The sequence below is a fragment of the Xyrauchen texanus genome, chromosome 35 (genome assembly GCF_025860055.1).
Source record: "Xyrauchen texanus isolate HMW12.3.18 chromosome 35, RBS_HiC_50CHRs, whole genome shotgun sequence".
NCBI lineage: Eukaryota > Metazoa > Chordata > Actinopteri > Cypriniformes > Catostomidae > Xyrauchen > Xyrauchen texanus.
In genome coordinates, this window is record NC_068310.1 from 30,098,003 (window position 1) to 30,120,211 (window position 22,209).

At 36.2% G+C, this 22,209-nt stretch overlaps 2 protein-coding genes and 1 pseudogene across 2 annotated transcripts in view; 1 reads left to right on the top strand and 2 right to left on the bottom strand.

The window, feature by feature from the left end:
* Positions 1–768: 768 nt before the first annotated feature.
* On the bottom strand, positions 769–6,945 carry LOC127628877 (uncharacterized; annotated as a pseudogene).
* Positions 6,946–9,253: 2,308 nt separating this feature from the next.
* Positions 9,254–12,531, bottom strand: LOC127628738 (heme transporter hrg1-B-like). Its single transcript, XM_052105582.1, has 3 exons — positions 12,280–12,531; positions 11,664–11,831; positions 9,254–11,454 (listed from the first exon to the last, which is right to left on the bottom strand). The coding sequence occupies exons 1-3, from the start codon at positions 12,407–12,409 to the stop codon at positions 11,318–11,320; spliced, it is 435 nt and encodes a 144-aa protein (XP_051961542.1). The 5' UTR covers positions 12,410–12,531; the 3' UTR covers positions 9,254–11,317.
* A 2,626-nt stretch (positions 12,532–15,157) lies between these two features.
* The window catches only part of LOC127628516 (rap guanine nucleotide exchange factor 3-like), a 48,625-nt gene continuing 41,573 nt past the window's right edge, over positions 15,158–22,209 (top strand). Inside the window, exon 1 of the mRNA XM_052105311.1 lies at positions 15,158–15,397. The gene's annotated coding sequence lies outside the window, so the exon portion shown is untranslated. The remainder of the gene's footprint in view (positions 15,398–22,209) is intronic.

A 22,209-nucleotide genomic window follows, 5' to 3' on the forward strand; every position in this document is an offset into this window, starting at 1 on the left:
AAAAGGTCATGATCATGGTTTTACTACAGCATTACTGTAGTATCCATATGGTTACTTTGTTTTAGTAATAGTAACCATATAATAATATCTATGGTTAATTTGGAGGTTTTATATGTGGCTTGTACTAACTAATTTTTAAAGGATAAACAAAGCAGCCTAATAATTTTCTGTTTAGGCCCATAAATATATAAAATAATGTTAGCAATAATTAAGTTACAAATTGTATCCAAAGAATTGGTAAAAAAATCAATTTAATAGAGGTATTGGTATCGATATTGGTCTAAAAGTACTTGGTATCGGATCAAAAAGAAAATGTGGTCTCGCCCATACCTAACAGGAAGAGACTGTCTGACCGATATGTAAAGTGACCAACCACAGTTTGTGGTGTTTTTTCATGCCATTTAGGGGTCGGTTAACCTGAAATAATTCACTAATTATCGACCTCGACTGTCAAAAACTCATTCAAGTTATTGGCCAGCATTGTCGATCCGTGAACAATTAGAGAAAACACAGAAGAAATTAGTAGAAATGTGTGTAAACTTGGTTGAGACTTTTTGTCCTTCCAAAAGTAATACTGATTATTTTGCAAACATAACTCAACACAACAAAACAAAGTTGAAAATATTCTCCTCAAAGATATTTTGTGAGCAGTACGCATCTGACCATCAGCGAATGGACTGTGGGTTGCCCGTTGGCATGTTGTCTCATGCTTAGACTAAATGCCCCACGTTGCAGTCCAAGAGAAAAGAAATGGAAACCCCTAAGATATTTGGACAACATATTTATTTCAAAATGCTGTATTAATCTGTGGTAAAGCTTTCTGACAACACAAGTGAATATGATTACATTGTTCTTGGCAATAACAAACAATGATGAGTAAAATCCTAAAACATTATATAATTTGCATAATTTTACACCTTAATGCGCTTCATATGCAAATCATAACATTGTGAAGGTTAAAACAAAGACTATTGTTTTGATAAAATGTATGATTATAAAAATATATTGTGAAATTTTTAGGTCACTCCAAACCCTGATGTCCCTCTGTGGCCATAATGCTTTGAGGAGTTGTTGGATGGGGGTGAGGATGATGATGATGATGACCATGGTGTCGATGGCCATGGTGTCGATGACCATGCTGGTGATGACCATGATGGTGATGACCATGGTTGAGGGTACCATGGTGACTATGGCGATGATGGCCACGATGATGGTGACCATCATCAAGGACATAAGAAGGATTGGGAGAGTGGTGATGATCCCTTCTGTGATGTTGATCACCATGACGTCTGTGTTCATGACGTGAATGCCCAACCACCTTTGATTCAACAATCGCCCTTTCATCCTGAGTGCTGTCGGCACATATGGTGTTACCAAAGCCATCTATATCAATGAAGACGATCCCTACCCCACCAAAGCCTTTCTCGTACAACCATGACACCTGCACATTAATAGAGACACCAATGAAATATAATTTCTTCATCAAACGTCCACTCTGTTCCAAAATCTAGTGCGCTGCCCCCACAGGCAGTATTTTAAAACACAGGCATGCTTGTGGAAAAAGTGAGAAAAATGGTGGTTCGAAATATATTCATATTTCATTTAATCCTGAAAAGCATTGATAAAAAAAATCAGGCAATCTAATTTGAAATGCACTTTTTTACCCAATGTTTATGTGTGGTTGTATAATTATGGTTATTAGAGTAGCATGTTATTAGCTTAGCAACATGCTAACATCAAGCTCTACCATAATCAATCATGTGTCGAGTCCCCTTGAGCAGAGCACAATAGTATTTGTTGGGTGCGCAGTGTTGCTGCCTATATAGAGTGTTCCAAATTAGTCACTATTCTCATTTAGGATGCTGTCTCAAAAGGCAGCTGCCTATGTAGACAGTAGACCCCAAGGCAGTGCACTACAGTGCCATCTTGTACTTATATGTTAGGTGCCATTAGCCACCTGATTAACCTATATATTTAGTAATTACATTTCCAAATTATGTTCCTGCTTGAAAAAATGCTTCACTTACCTCCTCGACAAGACTTTGCTCATCTGAGAGACTTGTTAAAGTAAGAAACTGCTCTTGTCCACTTTTAATGGCCTGGCACACCTGAAAGAATAAGAGTTTCAGATGATTGAAACACTTTGCCTAAGCCGTCCCAGAGGAAGCTAATAATTAAGCTTACACTAATTCTATCTACAGTTATACCTGATTGGCCAGCATTAAGCTCACTCCTTGGATGTGATCTTTCTTTACTTCCTCTGTATTTAAGTCATCATTTCTTGGATGGTCCCTATGGTGATGCCTCCTACGTGACCTTCGAAGAAAAGCAGGCATGGCTAGATTCAACTTTTGCAGGTCAACTTGCTGATCCTGCCAGTGTTGAACTGTTTTGTTCTATAAAACAACAAGAATATAAGTGAAACACAAGGCACAGGGATACTTGGATAAGATTTTAATGTGATTTAGCCAAGTAGGATGTATCAACATCCTTGTTGTTCCTGAAACAACATTTTAATGAATCTGTCAGATTTTAGGGTTTGTTTTAGAGTTGGGGCTGGGGTTAGGAGCTAAAATTGCAGGAAAACCCTCAAAAGAGTGACGCACACCAACCATCCCAACAATACTGCTGAACGAAAGCAGTTTTGTACAGCGAAATGGTGCACAATTCCTCCTGAAACTTGTGCAGGTCTGGTATGCTATTACAATAGACATTTAGTGAAGGTTATTGATGTCAAAAGGTTGGTCAACCAGTTGTTATTTGGAAGATTTCACATAGTTCTGGGCGATTTGGCCCAAAATATCACAATATATGTTTTCCTATCATTCAACATCGATATTTATCAAAATATACATAATAATACCAATAATTCCACATGTTTTTAAGAACTCAAGAATGAATGAAACATAAATTTTGTTTGTTTACAGGTAAACTCAGGAGAAGCTACCTTTTCATTTGAATCTCAAGTATACTCAGTTTGGGATTTAATCCAACATATGTTCAGACCTCTTTTTGCCACAATTACATTGTCTACAGCGGACGTTTGACTCTCCTCATGGTCAATAATTTTTAACTCTCCAACAATGCTCTTCTTCCTGGTTTTGGTCCGACGTGTGTCAGTTAATATGCAGATTGTTTTATCACCCAGTCCTAGGTTCACACATTTGTTTCCACCCTGCACTGTGAATGTTTACATGGTGTGTTAAAAAAAAGACATGAAAACTATTGTTGAATCTGTGTTATGTATTTAAGCAGACTGTGTTTGTCTATAGTTGTGACTTGTGAAAAGTTATGACCAATTTATGCAGAACTCCAGGTAAATCCAAAGCCTTCACTTACACTAAAAAGTGGTAACCTACAATAGTTGCCTTAAGGAACTATTTATAGCCAATGTAACCCTTAAAATGAGATTTATTGGTGTGATCTAACATAGTTAGGGTGATGTCAGAAATGTTACATAATGTAAACAATCAAACTAGTTCATTTAGTTGTTACTACAATAAGTGCATTTTTCTTCAGTGTACTTCCTCTGAAGACAACAACTTTATAATTTCCATCTCATTTAGGGGTAGTGTTAAGCAAGGATGTTATCAAATATTCAAAATTAGGCTGACTAAATAATTGAAAACCCCATATGGATGGACCACTATCTTATTAATGGGAATGATGCATCCCTCCCAATGGCTTTAGGGGTTACGATCCTGCCGTTAGGCCTACAATTAGCTCATCAGAATGGTCTGGATGTTGATTCAAATAAACATCCTACTTGGGTAAATCACATCTTGTGGGCAGCTAATGTATTTTTCCAGTTGACAATCATTGTATTATTAATGCAATAATTGATTATTATTATGAGCTGAAATAATAATTCAATTTAAGTCATTTACAATGTATGGACCATCCTTTTCAAGATGAGCAGGCAGAAGGGAGATATAGTCCACATACCTTTTGAAAGGAAAAAAACATGTTAAGTACACTACGAAGTGAGCAACACTATGAATGGTGCTTAAGAATAAGACCTACTGTGAAAGTGTTTGCTCATCATAACTGACCGCACTACTGTGCTCGGTGTGGTCTGGTACAGACACGGAGAGAAGTAGAGACTTGTTACCAGAAAGAGTAACAAGTGTCTTTTTTTCGATTTCTCCTCTTAGACTCTGTAATCAATTCATCATAAAAAGATTCATCATATTTGGTATGCATTAAAAGAATTGAGTGTCTGAAAATAAAAACACTTGCCTTGAGAAAATTCATGAACAGATCTGTGCTTTTGCTAGAATGCTCAGAAACAGGGTCATCCAGCCAAGTCAAGTCCAGTCCATCTAAATTCTTCTCCCCTAAGTATCCAAGTGCGGTGTGCATGAAATTGTCAATAGCTGGACTCATTAGCAGACATTAGCTCCAACCTAAACAGTAGCAAATTTAGTTTTTGGTTTAAAATATCGTTAAATCTGTCAAGAACATATCCAGCTCATATTTCCCCCCCAAAATCAAGGGAAATAATATTAAATTCATAATAAATTATTTATATGCATATATGCTGTACATTATTTAAATGAAATCGTTGTATAGAAATTTCCTTTTGACTTTAGGGTAAAATGTGACCTGGACATGTTTACATGAGTGACTGCTTGGAGTCAGTCGATGTCATTAGTGGACAATGTGTGCAAAACACTTTTAATACCTTGATGTTTTGACTTCCAATCCAAGTAAAATCTTCAGCGTTGGATTTCTGGATCAATAATATAACTTTATTAAAAAAATATTTTTATAATCTCTGGGTATAAAAAGAATGCTGTTAAAATTGCATGGTTTATTTGGCACAGACCTCTCCTGCATCTTACTAAGAGTTGCAAAGTCATCCTCTGACAAGCTTTGAAGATTGAGTCTATCGTCAGTAGAGGCAGAGGGGACGACGATATGAGTGCACAGACCCTCACGTGTGTGGTGTGTTAAAACATCCAGAAAGCAGGTCACTCTGTGCTCCCTATGTGCATCTGAGACGTATGAGTAAAAGATAATCTGTTTTATTATTATTACAATGATGCCATTAGCAATAGCCAAAGGTTACTTTTTAAGGTAATGCTTGTTCTGCTTCTCAAATGTGTCCTTTCTTCAGTGCTCTCTAATCTAGCAGCAGTGTGCTTGTACCACATGAAACCATTACAAATGCAATGTTCACCTTGAGAGATATGTAGTGTTGAATGACATATTAAAAATGAACAGCTTGTGCCAAGTCTTACCCACTGATATCACCAGGCAAAGGATGAGCAGAGCTGCAAAAAGAGATGTAATATAGTTGTTAACATTAAAATTGATGGGTAACAGTTGTTCTAGATTGTTTTTTCGTTTGTAATGAGGTTGTTATTGCAAATAAGAAAGGGCTGTGTCAGGTTCTTGTTCTAGAAACCAAAATGAAAAACCACATCCTGATGTGTGTAAATGTTGCTACAAAAAACTACACTAAACCCTAGCAACAAAAAGAACACTTTTTCAAGCAACACTTTTGTGCTATCTTTCATGACATTTGTTAAACCAATATGGGTAACTACAATAAGGTTCCATTCATTAACATTAGTTAATGCATTAGGTATCATTAACAAAAAATTAACAGTATATGTTTACAGCATTTATTAATCTTTGTTAATGTTAGTTGATAAAAATACAATTGTTCATAGTTCATGTTTGTTCATAGTGCATTAACTAATGTTTACAAATACAACTTTTATTTTAAAATATGTTCTAGAATATGTTGAAATTAACATTAAGTTTAATAAACGCTGTAAAAGTATTGTTCATTGTTAGTTCATGTTAACAAATGGAAACTTATTGCAAAGTGTTATCCAGATCTGCTATGTTTGTCTGATGCAGATGCAAAGCGTGCATTACTACACAGCAAAAGCAAGAGCCATACACATACACCAAAAATGTACTCAAATAAAAATGCTTCATCAACATGTTCTTTTAAGTCACTTTGAAAAATATCTGGAAAACTGTTCTAACAATCTAGTGAAAACACAATATCTATCAATTGACATTTAATGTCAAAGATTCACAATGGTTTAAATACCAAGCTGGTCCATGTTTAATCAAAATAATAAATTTATAAAAATGCTCTGTATTCCTACCTCTGTTGAGTTGCATTGTTGCACTCAGCTGTGGCGTTCACAAACAGCAGCTGTCACAAACTATGGCATGTTGGGCAATAAAGGCAGACTGTATGTTATAAAAAAATATATATATAACAAAAAATCACCACTTCCTGTGTGAACTTTTTTGGCCTGATAGTTTACCAAGCACTTGATAAACACATTTCCTGTTAAGAAACGTGCTATCTTTCTACAACATAAAAAGTTAATGTGAAAATAGTGTTTTTTTTTTTGTTTTGTTTTTTTATATATATATTTGAGATTTTTTGGTCTACATAGTGCACATAGCATAGAAAATTATCAAGCTAAATACTGGAAACTGAAACTGTACATAAACGGCTTTGTGGCATCACAGGTTGTTGTTGTAATGAGCTTTATCTGCCACTAGAGGGAGATTTCTGATGCACTCGGTCTGCACTCCGCAGTCTGTAGTAATTAGGGCTAATAAACTATTAACTAAACATTTAAAAATAAACCATTAAAAACTATTGTTTATACACAGAATTTAAAGTTGCTAATTTTGAATGGTGATCTACAAACTGCAGTTACTGCACAGTTTTCTAAAGGTTAGACTATTGATGGAGAGTAATATAGTATTCAAAGTACTATTATAGGCCTACTTACATAAATAATTGCAAAGCATAGTTCAATGCGGACTACTTACATTCGACAGTTTTGTGTGCAGAGATTTAGTTAATTAATTGTAGTTCAAATTTCAAGCATTCACCCGTAACATAGGACGCTTGTCTCAAACCAAGGAGGTTTAAACTGTTGAAGATTATGACCCTCTTCCTCACTCCAGATTAAGTGGTTTCTAAACAGCTCAAAAAACATATCGCCACCTCTTGAAGAGGAGTGGATGTTTCTTAAGTGTGTTTTCATTCTAATATACCTAATTTCAGTTTTTATAAAGATATATTTGATATATGATAATAATATCAGAGTACAAGTCTGGCACACAGATTTAAAGGAATAGTTCACCCACAAAATGAAAAGTCTCATTATTTACTCATCCTCATGTCATCCCAAATGCATATGACTTTCTTTCCACTGCAGAACACAAACGAAGGTCCATACAATGCAAGTGAATGGTGAAAAAATTTGAAAGCTCCAAAACGCATAAAGGCAGCATAAAAGTAATCCAGTGACACCAGTAGTTAAATCCATGTCTCCTGAAGCTATCCAATCAGTTTTGGGTGAGAACAGACCAAATTATAACTCCTTTTACACTATAAATCTTGACATTTGCAGTCTCCTTGTTGATCATATCATCAAGCTTGATTACACTTTATTGCGCAATATAGCTAGGAATATACGTCCAGTGCTAGGAAGTGTAATCGAACTTGAAATCATGATCGTACAATGGCAAGATGCAAAGTGGAAAAGGAGTTACATTTTGATCTGTTCTCACCCAAAGTTTAATAGATCGCTTAAGGAGACATAGGGATTATTTTATGGATTACTTCTATGCCTTTAAGTGCTTTTTGGATCTTTGGTCACCATTCACTTGCAGTGTATGGACCTACAGAAATGAGATAATCTAAAAATCTTAATTTGTGTTCTGCAGAAGAAAGTCATACAAATCTGGAATGGCATGAGAGTGAGTAGATGATGAGAGAATTGTCAGTTTTGTGTAAACTAACCCTATATATCCTTTATATCCACGTTATTTGTCAATGATTCATTGGCTGAAATAAGCTGCAGTTAATAGCAATTGTTTAAATGCAAAGTTGGACTTGTAAAAAAAACAAGAAGCTTTATTCTGATAATGTAAAATAAACTTGAACTGCTGCCCATCAATTCACCATCAATTCCAAAACAGCACATCATGAAATTATAGGCTTGAAAGCAGCAACTGTTCACACAATACGCTACAATAGCTTTTATTTTCTATACAGCACTGTACAGAATTATAATTCCTCAATGCAGAATGGAATCTTGTTGATGATTCTCATTTACTCTTTTGTTCAGTGGATTTCAGTCTAGTAGTGTGACAAAATACCATGTTCTCCGGAATCCATTAATTATATAAACGGAATGGATTAACAATCCGATCATTTCCTGTAAGGGTAAAATAAGTAGGTGGAATTCATTCAAACAAACACAATTTAAAAGTCCTAAATTAGACAATCAACTTGATTTTGCCCATTTCCTTTTTAGTTTTATTTTGCTATAGACTACTCAGTTCGATTTGATGGAATATTGTTATGATGGAATAATGTGTATTTATTTTTAAAACAAATTGTACTTATGAGCTTGAATTTATTATCTAAGTTGCTGTATTCAAATTGCAACTCCTAAAACTATTTTCAACCCTAACTTACCGAGGACTATTTGGTGAGACATACCCAGAAATAAATAAGATATAAGAGGAAAGAAAGATGAATAAAGCCCATTGACTGGAGGCAGGTTAGCCAGCAGGGCAAAGGCCATGCCTAGACAGAGAAGAATAATGCACATTGGGTTATTTTGATCAATTTCAAGAATCAACCTGCTCCGGGAGTTTATAGTCTGCCAGATCCATGGAATTTGTAAGCAAAACAATGACAAGATATTCTGACAAAAGTTAAATGGGTTTCTTAATCATAGTTGCTCTAGATTTTGTTGTCAATTCTCCAGCTTGCTGTGAAAATGTGCTAAGTGTTAAGACGGGATGGATCTTGAGGAACCTGTATGGTGCCTGCGCTGACCCCGCTGATGACATCACAGAATCCAACTGAGAATTGGCATGTGTCTGAGGAGGAGACTTTTCAAACGTTCTCCTGAGCATCTGTCACACATCCAAGCAAACATCACAGTCATTCTTCATTCAGGTGAATAATAAAGAGAGCATTAAAACATACCATTCATTGCTGGATGTGATTAACAATTTTGGTTTATCAGAGGTCTTCAAATGGCTTTGAGATCATCACTGCCCTTATATTGAGGCTTGTCTAAGCAGGAGTTTAGTGCAGCAGTCTTCTTCATGTCACAATTATATTCACAATAATTAGTCACCCTGTTGGGGGTGGGGGTCCTTTATTATACAAGAGATTAATTTGTTATTATCAAACTCTTCCTCTTTAGACACATAATCTAGCATGATCTAACTTTTGTTTTTTTGGACTTTAAAATAGTGTGCAGATCAAAACAATTCTGAAATGAGGAAAACAGAGCATTCGTAGGATAGATTAAAACAGCAGTACTTTAATACCAATTTCCATGTAATTCATATACAGTACTGTGCAAATATTTAACTGCTTGTAGTACAACTGTAATCAGTGATGAATATGTGTATAGCTGGTTAAAAGCAACCATAATACAAAAAAATGTTTGACACATGCTATAGCGTAAAGGTTTTTTTGAAGTTGACCCTCACCTATCGAAATTTCAACAAACAATACAATTAAAATCCTAAGCAATCTAGTGCAATCTGTTTTTGTTACTTTTTGGCTCCTAAACTGTTCAACTCAAGCAACTAAACACAATGACTTCTTAAACTCTGGTACATTCTCTGAAATAAGCATATCTGCATCTGAATTAAAACACATTAAAACAGAAGGGGGCGACGACGACACATAATTGCTAAAAAAATATATGAAAAATAAAACATTATTTAGTATTCAGTCCTTTGGTGAATTCAGCTTAGTGAATGTGTCCTTGATATTTGCAGATGACAGCGCACCAGGTAGTCATTCATTCAATTGATCAATCACCCCTACTAGTGGCAAAGAGAAGAACAGCATTCTATTAATGTAACTTGGGCTATGTTCAAAATGGAATACAAGCATCCTGCTTACAGAACATGGCAGAGAATACAATACATTCTGCTTACTATATAAAAATTGAATGAAACCAAAATGCATTACGCAATGCTACATTGTACGCTACTTTGTTGTCACACAACCTCATCATGTTGTATGTTTAATTCAGTAAATGATGTTCAGCTATCATCTCTGTATTACTTGTAATTCTTAACATGTGGTATTCTTATCAAATAAGGGTCAAGAAGATGTTAAAAATCATGGTTGTAATTACTGCTCATTCAACACATTGGAAAAGGAACAGTCAAGTAGAGCTCATTGTATTCTTCGCTGTGTGCATTGTTGTATACTGCACATTTTGGCAAATTTAGCAGGTCATCTGCATAAACGTGCATACTGCACACAGTATACATATTACATACTGCAGCAAATAGTACGTATAGGTATTATAGTAGTATGCTATTCAGAACGTAGTCACTGATAATCAACAGCTTATTATCATACATAAAGATCAGTATAAACACAATATTAAACAAAATATATAACAACACTGTCTATGGCCAGGTCTACACTAACACGTTTTCAGTTAAAAACTGTCTTCTGTTTCCTAACATCATTGTTTCACACAGTATGCAGTACCAGAGGAGGAAAGTGCCATTCAAGTGTGGATGTGAGACATAATCGTAGCAAAATCAATGTGTTTTCAACTGAAAACATATTAGTGTGGTCATGCTCTACATCTGAAAACAATAACAAAAACAACATCACTAACAATGAATCAAAGTCAGCTTTGTAGGCAGATGCTAATAATGACACTGTCCTCCATTCCCCCATCCCTGGCTTAGGACCCTAGAAAAAGCTGTGCAAATCTTTATATATATATAGCTACCCACTCTACCTACTGCAAGGAGAGATCACACTTCACATCTAACATTTGGAGATGTTGCCCTGAGTAAAGTAACAACTACCTGTGTCCACATCTTAGTGTATCCTACAAAAAACCTGAAACACTTCTAAACAATGTTGTAATATTACCTATTAAAACTTAAAGGTGAAGTATGTCATTTCTGTGTCACTAACAAAAAAATTATGTTTCTAAATAGGTTGTGCGAACACCACAAGAATGAGTAAATGATGACAGAATTAAAATTTTTTGGGTGACCCTTTAACATCGAAAAACATACTCACTTCACCTTCAAAAACTAAAAAAGACAGGAATGAGGAAGATCACAGACATTCACCAGCATCTTATTCCAGGGCTTGGATCTGAGGGAAGGTGGGGGTGAGATTGAGTCTTTTCTGTGAAAGCAAGAAGACGTTAGTCTATATTTAAAAGGATAACCATCCATCCTTCCATTTCCGGACTGGCAGGTGAAGCCACCAACTGTCAACAACAAATCATTCATCTCCAGATGAAGGAGCCAATCAAAAGTCACTGAGGATGCTGATGTCAGCAAACTCTTGGCGATACCGGTAGGAGTACAGGCCCAGCAGTGAAGCCCATTTCAGAGTCATGAAGCTCCACACAGCTGACAGATAGAAGCTTTTGGGGTCAGATAATGCTGCATATAAAAACAAAAAATTAAGACAGATAAAAGGAAAAGGGTTTCCCTACACGGTTTTAAAGGCTGTTTTTGGGTACTTGTGAGGTTACCTTGATTTAATCACAGGTACAATGTTACAGATAACAAAGTTCAGACTTCCACTATAGGTTTTTTATTACGCTCTTCCAGTGTTAATACCACTTATTTGTCCCAATGAAGGTACTTACCCTGTTTTTCTAAAACAGCTATAGTTATGAAGGTGGCGAAAGCAGCAAAAGCCAGGAGGGAGAAGACAGAACTAACAAACATGAAGAACTTGAGTCCCTTCAGCCATGTGCGCCAGTAGTCCTGTATGTACATAATGTGGGTGACCAAGGCCCAGAGTGCCAGAACCCCTGTTGATTTTAAAACACACATAAAATGCATTGTGTTGACTGGGTCTTCTCTCGAAGGGATTAATTAAATCTCTCTTTCTACGGGACAATTAGTAAATGGGTCATGCTGTAATTAGTAATAGTAAATAGGTTGATCCTTCCAAGAAACATATAAAACACTTATAGTTATATATAATACAAAAATAGTTATTAATATATATATATATATATATATATATATATATATATATATATAGAAATGTAAATAATACACTACAAGGCTTTGTATTACACGTATACAACATTTGACAGGAGGAGACTTGTCTCTTGTCTTGTCAACCACCACAAAATGACATGACGTGCAATAACAATGCATTTAAAGGCACGATAGTAAGAAAAAACGGAAACGTTTTACTGTAACTGAGAGAATAAAGAGAAACTGTGGCCTTGAGTTTATTTATTTACATACCTGATAATCCGCCCATTGCCGCCGTCCACGGCTGTTTATACACCACATTCCACACGATAAACGCCGAAAAACCCACCAAAAATCCGACTGTGGCATAACCCACACTGATATATATTCTGTTCGGAAACATTTAAAATCTATAAAGTACCGAGGTTTTTAGAGAAGATGTATAAAGATGCTGAAATGAAGGATTACGCCATAGAGAGCAATTATGTAACGCAGCGCTGCTAATTCGTAAACATGACGGCACGACCCGGAAGAGCTCCACGATATCACCATGGCAACTGTCAACATAGCCCTGACGTTGTGAAGATGAAAAAGAGCGTTTTAATCACTGATCTATATATATATATATATATATATATATATATATATATATATATATATATATATATATATATATATCTATATATATATATATATATATATATAGCATATTTATATATATAGATCAGTGGTTTTAATGTTATTTTTAATCGATATTCCAACAAACTGAAATTTTTCTCTCTCAGTAATATTAATGAAATGACAAGAAAATGTCCCTGTTCACTGAAAGATATAAATGAAATAGAGTGAGAGGTGTTTTAGATGCGCGTTCTTTACGCTGATCTGTATATAGCAGCAGCCGGTTGCATAAACATAGCCATTAACTTAAGTCTGCATCTAACAATTAGTTTGACTAGCTAAAGACGCCATAGAAAGCCTGTTGCATAAATCAAGCTCACAGTTGTCTTTAGTAAGACAGTCTAATTTGCATTGCATTGTGGGAAAAATAAGACACTGAACAGCTTAAAAAAAATGGCTGACTGTGGACGTTCAATAAATTTTTTATTCGCTGAGAATATTTGCTTATTAGAGGACTACAATGCTTCAAAATTGATTTTAATGAACACATTTAGTGATTTAACCCAAATAATTAAAAACACAACATTTTGTTACCATTTTTGAAGTCAAAGTCTTCAACCAAGTCTCAACTCAAGCCCCTTTCAGCCCCCACTGGCTCAGCTGACAGTTATTTTCAATGGCAAAATGGAATGTAAACAAAAGTTAGCCTGAGGTGTGCTGTCTTACATTTTGGTCTTTAATTAGACTGATCTAAGTTTTTATGCAACTGACTGAAAAAATTAAGACCAACATTTTAGACGACTAACTAGTAAGACTAGTCTAAAACAGTTTTATGCAACCAGCCCGGTTCTCTCTCATGACTCACTTGAGTCAGACGCGCCTCCTACTGTCGCATGCGCAAATAACACCTGTCTCACATTAGCACTCTGCTCTCGAGGCAAACAGCCGCTTCATTGCGATGGCCATCTTGGACGACCTTTGCATTCTATGCATTATTCGCTCTTTAAAAGAGAAAAGCGAAACAACATTCAAGTTCAGTGGAATTTATGCCTTCCAGCTGTGAAGATGCTCTCATTATCAAAGGATTCGAGAATTTGAAGGTAATAAGAGCCACACAGAAATCACTTTAGATAGTTTAGCTAAAATTAGTTAATATTAAAATGTGTTCAAATGAGTTAGCCTTTGTGCTCAAATAAATCTGTGGCCCTCATAATTTGGCATGAGCAGGAATAGCTGCCAATAATGACACGATTTGCACATAATTGCTGGGATGGCATAGAAATCAAAAATATTTTGATAAATTATAGTTGAGAACAGTTCAAATGTCATATGGCAAATGTCATATGTACAACACTTATATTAATTAGGAATAAGTCATTGAAAAGACACACAAAAACTTTTAATCTGTTTTTAAAGAATCTGATATATTCTTTAAAACTTGATTTTGTTTTCTTTTTGGAATACACCTGTCATATTTCCTGTCAGATTCAATGCTAACCAAGACATAATTCAGTGCTGTTCTGACTATATTTGCTTTATGAGACATTTTCTTTTTCTGTAGCAGGCAGATAACTCATCTGATTTCTTGGTAGGGTGCAGTGTCCATGTTTCTTTTCCTTAGATATAACAACAGCTACAGCAGTCATAATATTACTCAATCATGTTCTGTTTGCATTCAAGGCATAATTTGAAGTTTTAGAGATCATAATGATTTTATCTTGACTTTATTTACATATGTGCCTTTGTGGTAACCCAAAAGTAATGAAAGGCAATCTGATTACATTACTTTCATATTTATGTAGTTGAATTACGTTACTGATTACATTCAGTAATCTGTAATGTATTACATTAAAAGATTTTTGAAATACTATACCTAGATTTTGTGATGAGAAGATTGAATTCTAACTGACATCATCTACAGAATGTTCCATATATCCTAAATGAGTCATGCAGAAATTTCCAACAGGCCCTGGTGCAATTTTACCATATTAAATTGTAGCTATGACATTTTTACAGTATACATAGCACTCACAGGACAGAAGCTGTCATGGTGTCGGCAAGCTGACTTGATGCTCTGCCATCTTTATTCTTGATGATTTTGGGACTATCAAGGAAAAGATCAATGCATGGGGAAAGTGGGAAGATCAAACTAACTTGTGAATCAAAAGCCAAGTATTGTTGATTTGCAATGTGCACACAATATTTGGCAGCACAGAAGTTGATGCACATGTACACAGAGTGAAAGTCCAGAGGGGCGTGATCAGAGTCAAGAGGACACAGATGTACAATGGCCCCATTTCCTCCGGTCACATTGGAGAGCTATTACAATATGGGGTTTGCTTCAGATTTATGGCCATTGAAGACAATAAGTGTCAACAAGATTACAGACACACCTTCTTAAGGCAGCCTTCACAAAATGAACACAAAGCCACATTTTTATTGTCACCAATCAGAGTGAAGCAGGAAACTGGTAACTTGCATGGTCTCAGATATTCAAATGAGATCAAAACTCTTTTTGGTTTCCTCTGTCTACTTAACAGACACCACAGAGAGACAAAAGGAGATAGAGACAGATAAAGGTAAAGAAAGGTTTGAAAGAGAGGGCTAGAGAAAGAAAAATTGATAAAGAGATACGGATACACTGTAAAGGCAAGTAATTGGCGCTCTCCTTAAAGACCAGAAAGACAAGTCTTCTCCTGACTGACTTCAAAGGAAACGATTTGTAAAGAAGAAAACACTGCCAGCATCTCTTATAGATATACCGGACATACCGGTAAGTATGTTCATCATAGCTATAACTGGTGTAATAATTTTTCCTTTTAGTTTAAGTAGATGTGTCTTTAGCATGAGGAGGCAAACCAGTTAACTGTCATATTAAATATTTTAATATTCCTTTTTTATAATTATTACATTTGTATTTGTACTCTTCAATAATATTCGATACAGTGTTACCACATTAAGCATATTTTTAAGTTACCTGATAAAACATAAGCAGGTAAAATAGTTGAAATTTTTTAATTTGTGTTTATTCGTTTTTATTCATATTTGTTTACATTAATGAGTAAATTAAATTATAACACAACTGAAAATGAGAACACAGTATCTATATGGTAGTACATGGCAGTTATTGTTGTGGGTTTCCTCAATCTTATGGCATTCAGTGTGTGTAAATAATTCATTTATCCTAAAAGTTGTCTGACTGAAAGTTCAAACAGTAGCTCATTTACAACATGTGGCCAAAATAAGTTTAACATGTTGTCTGTAAGGTCTGTAGATGTGCATTAACTGTAATGATATTCATTCTGTCCATTACACAAACATTTCCATAACGTATCTTGCCATGGGAAATTCTATGGCCAATGAACCATGTTTATGCTGGGAAAGGTGGGCGATGCAAGTGGGTGAAAGATAAGCAGAAGAGGGTTAGCTATGAACTTGCAGAAGCCCACAGGTAGCAGACAGGAAGTCACACGCGAGCAGATGAACATTAAGTGGCGTGCTTTTGAGCTTTTATCTCTTTCATTTTCGAAATCTCCCTTTCAATATTTTTATCACTTAATTTTGCACTGTCATTCCAACATAAATGTTACTTCCTTCCTCCAAGGGCTGAAGCATGGACGGGGAGTTTTCTTTTTTTAAGAAACGGGCACTGAGCTGGAATGGGAAGGAAAAGTTTGGAATGGTACAACTGACCAGATAGGATAATGATAATGTCAAATCACTGAGTGTACTGGAATTAGAGTGGGATGAGCAAAAATGCAAACAATCTTATGTGTATGTGTAAGGCTTGAGAATCTATGTACACAACATCTATGTGTGTGTGAGTGTGTGATCTTTATTTTTTATTTAAAATGGTCTTACTTTAAGAGTCAACAGGGAGTAGAGGATTGGGTATAAAGAGAATGTGATTTGTTGCAGGAAGTCCTGCATCCTTTCCCAAAGGATCTGTGTGTTTCTCTCTGTCTCTTACTCTCTGTGATTTGAAAGTTAACTATATAGTAATGAGTAAGGTCTGCATGTTTATTATTTTGTGTCCTTTTTGTGCACTCTATGGCAATACAGCTCCAATTGGAGTGCAAAGATTCTTAGAACATAGACCCAGTGGCGGTTCTGGCTTACTTGGTGCCCTAGGTGAGTTTCGAGGTGGTGCTCCCCTTAATATTAACAACATGAGAAACAGATCAACATTTAAGGCCTTTTTATCCTCTAAATCTCCATTTTCACATCTGAAAGTCACATTCGATGCCTATTTAGTTTCACTTTCACGTCTGAAAGTGTAAGTGGAGATTTAGAGTAAAAAGGGATTTAAATATTGATGTGTTTCTCACTCACATCTATCATGACATTTCTGAAGACATGGATTTAACCACTGAAGTCTTATGGATTTCTTTTATGCTGACATTATGTGGTTTTTGGCACTTCAAATTTCTGGCCAACATTCACTTGCATTTTTTGGACCTACAGAGCTGAAATATTCTTCTAAAAATATTCATTTGGATTCTGCAAAAGAAAGAAAGCCATGTTTCATTTTTGGGTAATTGTGTGTGTGTGTGTGTGTGTGTGTGTGTGGTAATTACAAGGGTATTATACTATAAATGTGGTTTATGAGGACATTTCTAGTGTCCCCATAATTTAAATAGCTTAAAAAACATATTAAACTATGTTTTATTGAAAATGTAAAAACGCAGAAAGTTATCTGTGAGTGTTAGGGGATAGAATCTATAGTTTGTACAGTATAAAAACCACTATGTCTATGGAAAGTCCTCATAATGATAGGTAGACCTGTCTGTGTGTGTGTGTGTGTGTGTGTGAGCGTGTATTTATCACTTTGTGGGGACCAAATGTCCCCATAAGGATAGTAAAACCCGAAATTTTTGACCTTGTGGGGACATTTTGTCGGTCCCCATGAGGAAAACAGCTTATAAATCATACTAAATTATGTTTTTTGAAAATGTAAAAATGCAGAATGTTTTCTGTGAGGGTTAGGTTTAGGGGTAGGGTTAGGTTTAGGGGATAGAATATAAAGTTTGTACAGTATAAAAACCATTATGTCTATGGAATGTCCCCATAAAACATGGAAACACAACGTATGTGTGTGTGTGTGTGTGTGTGTGTGTGTGTGTGTGTGTGTGTGTGTGTGTGTGTGTGTGTGTGTGTGTGTGTGTGTGTGTGTGTGTGTGTGTGCGTGTGCGTGCAAGGCATTTTTGATAAAATCTAGACAGGCCCCATTTTCAGCAGCCATCACTCCAACACTTTATCCTTGAGTAATCATGCTAAATTACTAATTTGGTACTAGAAAATCACTTGCCATTATTTCCAACACATTTGAAAGCTAAGCAATAGACTGGCATAAGTTGTCTTAAGGTCAATATTAAGTAAAAAATGGCAAAAAAAGAAACAGCTTTCTCTAGAAACTCATTACTCAAAGGACAACTGGCTCTAACAAGGACAGAAAGAAATGTGAAAGGCCAGATGTACAATTAAATAAGAGGATAAGTACATCAGAGACTCTAGTTTGAGAAATAGACGCCTCACATGTCCTCAGCTGACAGCTTCATTGAATTCTACCTGCTCAACACCAGTTTCATGTACAACAGTAAAGAGAAGACTCAAGGGTGCAGGCCACAGAGTATCTGGACAAACTGAAAGCTAGAATACAAAGGATCTGCAAGGGGGGGTTATTAAGTAACTGTGTCCAATATGATGCACTACACACTATGCCCTTACAATATACACTGCACTCAGCCATGTAGGCTATGTTCACACAGTCATACGGTTTGGGATTGACAACCATATTTACTTACAGGTGTGAGCCTTGAAATGTCCTGTTCATAAAACGGTGTACAGTAGCAGTTTGAATGCTGTCTGTATGTGTAACTGTAGCCAGCTGGTAGGTAGCTGCGTAGTGTGTAAACCTCACTACCCTGGCCTCAAGAGGCACACTTGTGTCTGACTCTAGGGGCTGTTGCCTTTAGCCTCCTCATTAGTGCGCCCGATTGCCATGCCGGAGACACCGGTTCAATTCCCACTTGAAGCAGATCGAGCAGGACCAGTTTCAATTGAACGAACAACCACAACCGTATTCTTACAGCTGTAACCATAGTGACAGTGAGTAAAAGATGGTGACGTCCATAACACTGGCATGTCTTATCATAATTGCCACTGCGTTATTAAATAAATGAGTCCAATCGAGGTGTGAATTCATCCATCAGATCATCATTAACCGACAGTGGCTTTGAATGCTTTTTAACCACATGCAGAGCGCTGCTTTTGTGTTGTGCGACTCGTGCCTGTGCGCAGCCGATGGAAGACAGCGGCTGAATCTTTGGATGACACGCAGCAAATTTTTCCATCTCCTTGAGTTACCAAAACCCCACATGAAACACACGAGACACGCGTGTACAGTACAGTGTGTGAACTGTGAACATGGCCGTAGTGTATGAAAATAAAGAATCGTTCCAAATGGAACACTTTTTTACTACACGGAGGCATTCACCCTTTAACAGCTCATGGAAGTGATGTTTCAAACGCATGTGATGTGTTGTCGCTAGCTGTAGCACATTAGCCAGCCTCAGTTCAACACTTGTATCTCAAACAGCTTCACACAGCATGGGGGTGATTGTACAGCTTTTAACATACATTTGTAAGGTGCTGTCTTTACTAAAGTTTCGCTAGTTGCTACATTCACCATTATTTAGTGTTTTGTCAGGCAATCACTGCCATTATCTCAAATCTTGCCCAATGTTTATAGAAAATCCGATAATCTGAAAGTTTGCTGGAAAAGACTCCAGCAATTTACTTTCATGTGTTGATGGACAGCTCATGAACTTTCCAATATGGTGGACACGCCAACATATCGCAGCCAATAGGATCAACTGCTAATAAGGTATCTACGTACATATACATATCTATGAGCATCACGGCCAGGTAACTCCACCCCTTATGACAAGCCACGAGTGCTGGGTGCATGAGGTGTCCAAAATTCCACACTCCATTTTGACAGTTGAAAAAGTGCACCATCCGGGTACTTGTACAACAACTCTTTTTATTTTGCTTTTTCAGTGTTAACATACTACAGGCACTACTTACACTACAAATGTACATACAGTGAGCAGGTTGGGATGCACCTAGTGTCATTTATGTGTTATTATAAGTGAGGGTTTGAAATTATGACTGCATCAATTGATTCGTTAAAAAACAAAAATATATTTACGAATGAAACACCAGTGTGAATAAAACCACTGAAGTATGACGAACAGTACAGATGCATCATGATATACTGTATAACGAACCACATTAAAAGAGTGTTGTATGTTCCAGTGTATTTGCAAATTAGTTTTTTAACCACCTGTCATGGGGTGCATGAGATTACAGTGTTTTTTAGTGATGGGATTTTGATTAATTCCAAAGACTATTCAAAGAGTCAAGGACAGATAAAGTGGTAAGTTCAAGTCAAGACAGTTCACTCTGCGGCAATCTTTAATAGGCAGGCTAGGCAGCTATTTTCTACATGACCTTGAATGGGGAAAGACTGAAATCTCCAAAAAGGTTGGTCAATATTACATTACAAGAACATAATTAAAATCAGTAGTAAAATGCTTCTTTAGCTCAGGTCACACTTAAAAAAATGCCATTTTCAGGCTGGTTCACCTATTGCGCATGCACGTTCTCAAGTTGACTTTAAGGCTATGCCTGTATCTAAAAGGTAATAAGCTCATTTACTTGTAAGGTGGGACTTTCTTTTCTATATCCGTTGTGCGTTCCAATTTCTCCCACTCATTTTTATACCACTGGTCCATCTCGTACTAAAAGGTCTCTGCTCTAGTCTTTTGAATCTATTGACCAAAAAGATTAGTTCCATTATGTCCACCAGTAGAAGGTGTCAAATGAGCATCTTTTATCGTTTTAACAAAATGCTAGCATTTTGAAAAAATTCAACAAAATAATGTAAGTACAACTTTTTTTTTTTCCAACTTGTGGGAGATGTTAGATTGGGGTGTTTATAGTTGTAGGAATTTTGACAACAGTGACTCAAGTCTTTTAAATCTGTTCACCAAAAATATTTTTTGAGTAACCATTATATCCACCAATAGGAGGTAACAAATGAGCATGATATAAGTGAGTTATAGATCAACTGATTCAACCGAATCATTAAAAGTGTACTCATTAATGTTTGTGATTGTGCTGTCTTAGACAATGACACCTAGGAACATGGATGCAGCATCATTCAAACTCAATGGTTTTCAGTTACAAATATATTTGTAGAAATTCACTATTCACTGTAAGATATGATTTGTTTATTCCATAAGTGAAAGTGTCCAATAACAGGGTGATTACTGAGATTAAGCTAGTAGTATTCGGCCGATTCCATGGGGAGACCCTCTCCGTGTAGAAAAAAAATAACTTTTATAAGGTTACTGATATGACTTGAGTCATATGAGTGGTCATCATTTTATGTATTTGTTTCAAAATGACAATTCATTTCTTTAGGAGTAAAACTTTTATAAGGTAAAAATTATTTTCATTCACGAATGAAACACTTGAGTGAAGCTAAAAGACAAAACAACAGATGTATGCCAAACAGTAGGCCTACATGTCAAGTGTAGGCCTGCATGTCAATTTTTATTTGTATAGCGCTTTTCATAGCACATATCGTATCAAAGCAGCTTTAGAGAAAATTATGCTTTAACAGAAAACGAAACTGTAAGATCTATAAAGTCTTTGAGTCATCATTGTGTTTTTATTTAAATGTGATTTTAAATTGTGAAAAAAATTATAATAATAATTGTATTTAGAACCCCAGTGAGCAAGTTGAAGGCGACTGTGGCAAGGAAAATAAAACTCCATAAGATGTTGGTTAATGGAGAAAAATAACCTTGGGAGAATCCAGACTCACTGTGGCTAAACAGCATGATTATTATGCCAATGTTAGTTTTATTTGTTTTTGTTTGTTTGAGTTCTTGTGTGTGAGTGTGTGTGTGTGAGTGTGTGAGTGTGTGGTGCAAGTCATGGTTTAAAATTAGTAAACAAAGTAAGTGTTACGGGCCAGTGTTTAAACAACAGCTGTTGGCGGCTGTGGCTCAGTTGGTAGAGTGGGTTGGCCACTAATCGCAGGGTTGGTGGTTCAAATCCCGGCCATCTGCTCCACATGCCAAAGTGTCGTTAGGCAAGACACTGAACCCCAAGATGCCATTGGTGTATGAATGTGTGTGTGAATGGGTGAATGAGTCACATTGTAAAGCGCTTTGAATACTGTTAAGGTTAAAAAGGCTCTATATAAGTGCAGACCATTTACAACAAGATTTTGTATGAACTGTAAGATTAATGACTAATGTTTTTGAAGCCCATCCTGGGTAGCTGCTGAAGTTCACACAGACCCATTGTCCTTTGTTATTTGGCTGGTGTAGGCTATTGTTGGCAATTCGCTGATAGTGTATGTATTCCATTTTAAGAGTATAGAACATCATTACCCTAAAGGGGCTTTTCCACTGCACGGTACAACTTGACTCAACTCGACTCAGCTCGCTTTTTTGGGCTTTTCCACGGTTGATAGTACCTGATTCTTTTTTTAGTACCACCTCGGTC